Genomic DNA, 5,351 nt, shown 5'->3' on the forward strand with positions numbered 1-5,351 from the left:
GCTCTCTAAATTGGCACTTGATTGGGTCTCATATAAACACCATTATTCAATAGTTAACACAGCCAGAATCAAACCGCTATACCCATCAACAGTTGCAACTAATTTTATAACACCATACATTCGACTACGGATTGGACATACTAAACTGACGCATGCTCACCTCCTCGGAAGAAACGGTACCAACTGCTGTCCGTTTTGTAAATCAACAACAACTGTGCTTCATAYATTAGAATTTTGTCCAACACTGAAAGATAAGAGAGATTGCCACTTCAGCACAGATCCGATTTCCCTCCTTTCCAACAATACGGAAGAAAATATAGAAACCATCTATCGTTTTCTTAAAGAATGTGATCTACTGAGGAGAATTTAAGCCAACACATTTATTCAACGGACAGCTGAGAGCCTCTGAAGCTAGCGCTGCATGTTTTAGGTTGTACATATGTATGTTACTAACATTGTATAAGCTTTTATAAATAAATAAAAAAAAATAAAAACAAACCCTCGGTCAGACCTTGGTGGCCTCCGGCCGCACTTTAAAAAAAATAACCCTCAGTCGGACCAACACCTGGACGTGCTGTTTTTTTGCGTTGAACTCCTTTTTGCCCGATCAAATACCGGGTTTTATCAAGATAATGAAAATTCTGAAAGATTTTACATTATTCATCACACGACAATGAACTTAKTTATGACGTCATAATCATTATTTTTTTCTTATTTTTATTCCATTATAAAATATGTTAACCCTATTATTTTGCTTGTTTACAACCACTTTCTTATTTTATGAATAAATGGACTCAATTCCGATTCTTTGGCGCCGCGATTTGATGGTACCGTTGGAAAGAGGTTAAAAATTATATAGGGTTATGGGTACCGCAAACGCTTAGTTTACGAGATAGTCGACCTTAAAGTTCAAAAATTCGAACATTTCAAGAAGCTATTTCACCACTTTAAACACACTTTATTCATATTTTTCACTTCAAAGTAATTAAATTACACTATAAACTTTTAAATAAATCCACACTTACACTTTGCAGGTTTTTTACCTAAAAAATTACCATTTACACTCGTTTGAGCCTCATTTGTTTGCTAAAATTTACAACGAAATGGAGCGCTGCCATGTGATGATTAGGTAATTCGCTGAAACTCCTCTTTTTCGCAAAAATTCCTCATTCATTAAATTTGTTAAGCAAATAAGTAATATATAATAATATTATATATACATATGTAAAAGTAATATTATATAATAATATTACCTAATAAAGTGTAAACAGTTTACAGTACAGTACGAAAACTCAAATTTTGTTTCAATATGAGTGCATGATAACCAACAAATATAAGCACTTTATATCCAAAACTCAAATTTTAAATTTAAACATATATATATGTATCGTCACCTAAAATACAAACCAATGCATAATCAAATCAAATCATAATAACTAAAATTTAACCATTTTATAACGAAAACATGAGTGCATGATAACCAAAAAATATTACAACTTTAACCACTTTATAACAAAAACTCAATATACCTTTTTAATTTTAACGCAGAAAGGAGTACTACGCGAAAGTACTTCAGTCACCCGGGTATTCGCTCCGCCAGGGTTATTTTTTTAGAGCGGGACAATATACATATAAAAAACGTGAAAAAATGTATTGAAACATAGAGAAATGACATAAGTTCTTAGTGCAAATTCTTTGAATTTTTAAACGTGAATATTTAAAAAAATATTAGTTATTTTTATATTGTTTTTGGATATTCCTCCTCTGGAGAAGCTCCCCTATCCGTACGTATCTCATTTCTACGGAAATCCGGTTTTTTTCCCCTCCGCCAAAGTAATCGGAATCGTGCCAATAAATGGATTTTAACTAAAGTTTGATATGCAATTAAAATTATTTTTTCACTATTTCATATAACATATGTAAATGATTGGAAATTAATCAATGTAATGTTAGTGGATATAAAAGTATAAAATTTAATTGCAATATCCATTATAAATTGGAGAAACACGCATTTTAAATAGTTGATTTTCTGAACTTTAAATGCAAATATCTCATAAACAATAAGTCAGTGGCAAACATATAATATGTATGTATATATATTACTGATCTGGAGGACCTCCTCTTTCCGTACAACCTCGAAATATGGGGATGCTGTTCGAAATTGTAGCCATTTGAAGACTTTTCCCTTGTTAATTGGTGCACGTTTTCGGAAAAGCCGCTCTCCTGAACCTGTACCGTATTTTTATTGAAAAATCACATAAATTACCGAAAATTTCCTATAAATATTTCGAGGTCATTAGAAATCGTCGGCATAACATCTTCAAGGTTAAAAAAAAACAATTGCAACTGAGTCATGAGGTAGACTATATCTTATCTGATTAAAGATAAGTGTTTTTAAGTTTATATTTTATAATATAAAATAGTGACGCTTTACTATTATTGTATTACTATAGGCGATTTATTTTACTTATATGAACTTACTTTGTACATCGCACTTTCTTAGCAAATTCAATTGTATCCTTCAGTTCTTTCTTAAAGTTTTCCTGATTGTTGGGAACACTACCATTGCCAAACTTCGAATCGCCTGAAATAAAATATATGAAATGGAAGATGATAAGAATTACAAAGAGCTCTGACTTTTTATTGGATTAAACTTGCCCAAGCTAATATTAATTAGTCCAATTTGTATTCCTGTTGATTCTTTTGCTTGCAATACATCTTCCAATTCAGAACTTGGAAAAGGTATTTCTACCGCATTAAATCCAGCACCATGTGCCATATAAATCCGTTCAGATATGGGCTTACCACCTTCGGTAAATAAAAAGTTTAAGTTCGCTGACAGCTTCATTACAACATGGATAATAATTATATTATACGCTCAGTAGATAACTATGAGCACTGAATGCGGCACTGCTCAGTTATAATAAATTTCTCATATTTAAGTCATATTTAAGTCACAGATACGGGGCATCTCGACAGGATAGAATTTATAGAATACTACCTGCAATGCCGTTCCGATTGCCTGTGGAGACTCCATATTGCTCATAGCTTACTGTATATAGAATACTATCTAATTTGCTATATATCGTAAGCTATGAGCAGAGAACGTCTATCATAGAGAAGGTTCACGTTTCAAATATCGTAACTTTTCGAAGGGGTACTAAGCGTGTTCACCACGAAAATAGCAAAATTGAGCATTTTGCATTATGCGCAACCGACTCGGCACATAATTTATATACATTTGATCCGTACATATTTGGTATCAAAGCATATACTTAGTATATATGTACATATGTATTTCATGATGATTCTATAAAATGATTAAAAATATATAATAGAGTAAAGTTTGTATTGATATCCAAACAATTGACATAAGTTAAGGTAATTAGTTTTACATTTATACATTTACCTTAAAAGTTTTGATATCATCTTAAAAGATCTAGCGGTCGCACATGTGCTCATATACACACATATAATTATGTGTGCATGTAAACAAATTTTACACACCATACCCATAATGTTTGTAAATTTGTTTACATGCAACATATGTATGTAAATATGTACACTCAATGCTTCATGCGAAATCTCCGTTCACATGTTCAGCCAATAGCGAAGCTCACTTTTTATCAAAGAGTCAATGTGGCGACAATGCGTCACAACATTGTGTTGTAGGTAGAATATCCGAGTTGTGCGGAAAAAAATAAGCGAACGGCCGCCGATTGTCACCGCTTCCTTTGCCGCTGTACAGCCTCGCCAACAAACCAGCGTTAATATGTATGTTTGTGTGTCAGCTTGCATACATATCGAGGCAGATTTTTGCAAGCCGCGTAAAAATATTTTTTACATTCCGGTTATGTGCAACAATATAAGATACAATTGTTCGTGGTTTTTGAAAATAAAAATGTAATATGTCAAATAAGCGAGTGCGAATACTTAAGCGACTGGTACTTATAACAATAATTTATACATATGTATTTTAAAAAACAAACAGTGAGATGCAGCAAGAAATGGGCAGTTAAGATTTTCATTTAAGTGGAGTACTACTTAACCGGGATTCACTGTACACATAAATCAAAGGAATATTGAATATTTTCTTTGGCACATTTTTGGACTTGAAAATCGACAAACAATCTATGCTGTCAATTTTATTCTAATATATTTGAATACTTATTTTTGCGGGGTTGTCACTTTTTCCTTCTCAYACAAATATCAGAAATTGTTCAATTTATGATTTTTAGCTTTTCTCATCGTCGCGAAAAGACGCTTGTCAGCAAAGGTATGATCGGGGAGATGTCATGGTGTTTGTTTTTATGAATAAAGCAAGTTTGCCTGTTGAAAGTCGCTTGCGTTCATGAATGAAAATATTATTGTTGTGTACTTTTCTACAAATTTGGGCATCGACTATTTGGCTGCCGTATTGACTTGTGACGCTGCTGATGCTATTTGAAACCATTGTTGTTTTTGAAGAACAATATGTCATACATAGATGTGTACGCATATATGTATGGCGCTATTTCAAACGATTGTTGTTTTTGTTAAGCAATGTTTGTAGTTTTTGCGGGTGACATATGCATTATTTGTGAACCAATGTCATGCGAGCATATTTATGTATATATGAGCAGCGCGCACATGTTATTATTGATACGAGTAAGTGATAATATGATTTGAATTCGTGAAAGCGAACATAAACACAAATGGCCATGAGACCTATGATACATAGGTAAGTTTTGAATGATACAATGATAGCTTGTTATATACATATGCAAATACGAATATTGCTTTGAAAAGTAATTTAATTCAAATGTATTCAATTGCACATGTATTCATTAATATGCACAAAATGGTACGAATTCACATGTTTGCATATAAACTTTTAAAAATTTTTGCAAAAGGGAGAACATATGTACGTCTGTTACAGCTATATATAGTCTTCACCATAATTTTTATCACGCTCAGCTCTGTTCAAACGAAAATGTTAAAATTTCTCCTGCAGAGCTGGCAGTGGTGAAACTGGCCCATCTCGCCCGCATATGCCGTCGGCATTCTCATTTCGGTAATATGACATTTAGAAGAGCGAGTATTAAACGGTTGTGTTATATTATAAAAACAAAAAAAATACATATTCAAAATAACGTTTTGCAAAAAAATGAATATTGTTAATTTACAAAAAATTAAGCAAATTGGGTTGGGAATGAGCGAAGTGTTAAATTTAATCAATTTATACAAGCATAAAGCAGAAATACATTTGTAAATAAAAAGATCTCGAACCTACCTACCCTACGCCTTTGCGCAAATTATATCATGCTAGCAATGTCCACATACAGATTTGGAGATGGCAATAGCAATACGTT

The 5,351-nt window shown here is 32.6% G+C and overlaps 1 protein-coding gene across 2 annotated transcripts in view; it reads right to left on the reverse strand.

Annotated features, from left to right (window-relative positions):
* LOC108970634 (putative hydroxypyruvate isomerase) overlaps positions 1-2,988 on the reverse strand; it is a 53,790-nt gene extending 50,802 nt beyond the window's left edge. Inside the window, exons 1-2 of one of the 2 annotated variants that reach the window (XM_018936130.1) lie at positions 2,659-2,988; positions 2,482-2,584 (exon numbers count right to left, since the gene is read on the reverse strand). In XM_018936130.1, coding sequence (XP_018791675.1) covers positions 2,482-2,584; positions 2,659-2,848 — 293 coding nt within the window. In that variant the 5' untranslated portion in view covers positions 2,849-2,988. The remainder of the gene's footprint in view (positions 1-2,481; positions 2,585-2,658) is intronic. The other variant, XM_018936129.1, reaches the window with a different exon arrangement.
* Positions 2,989-5,351: the final 2,363 nt, after the last annotated feature.

This window comes from Bactrocera latifrons, unplaced genomic scaffold, assembly GCF_001853355.1.
Source record: "Bactrocera latifrons isolate USDA-ARS-PBARC rearing strain unplaced genomic scaffold, ASM185335v1 scaffold_303, whole genome shotgun sequence".
NCBI lineage: Eukaryota > Metazoa > Arthropoda > Insecta > Diptera > Tephritidae > Bactrocera > Bactrocera latifrons.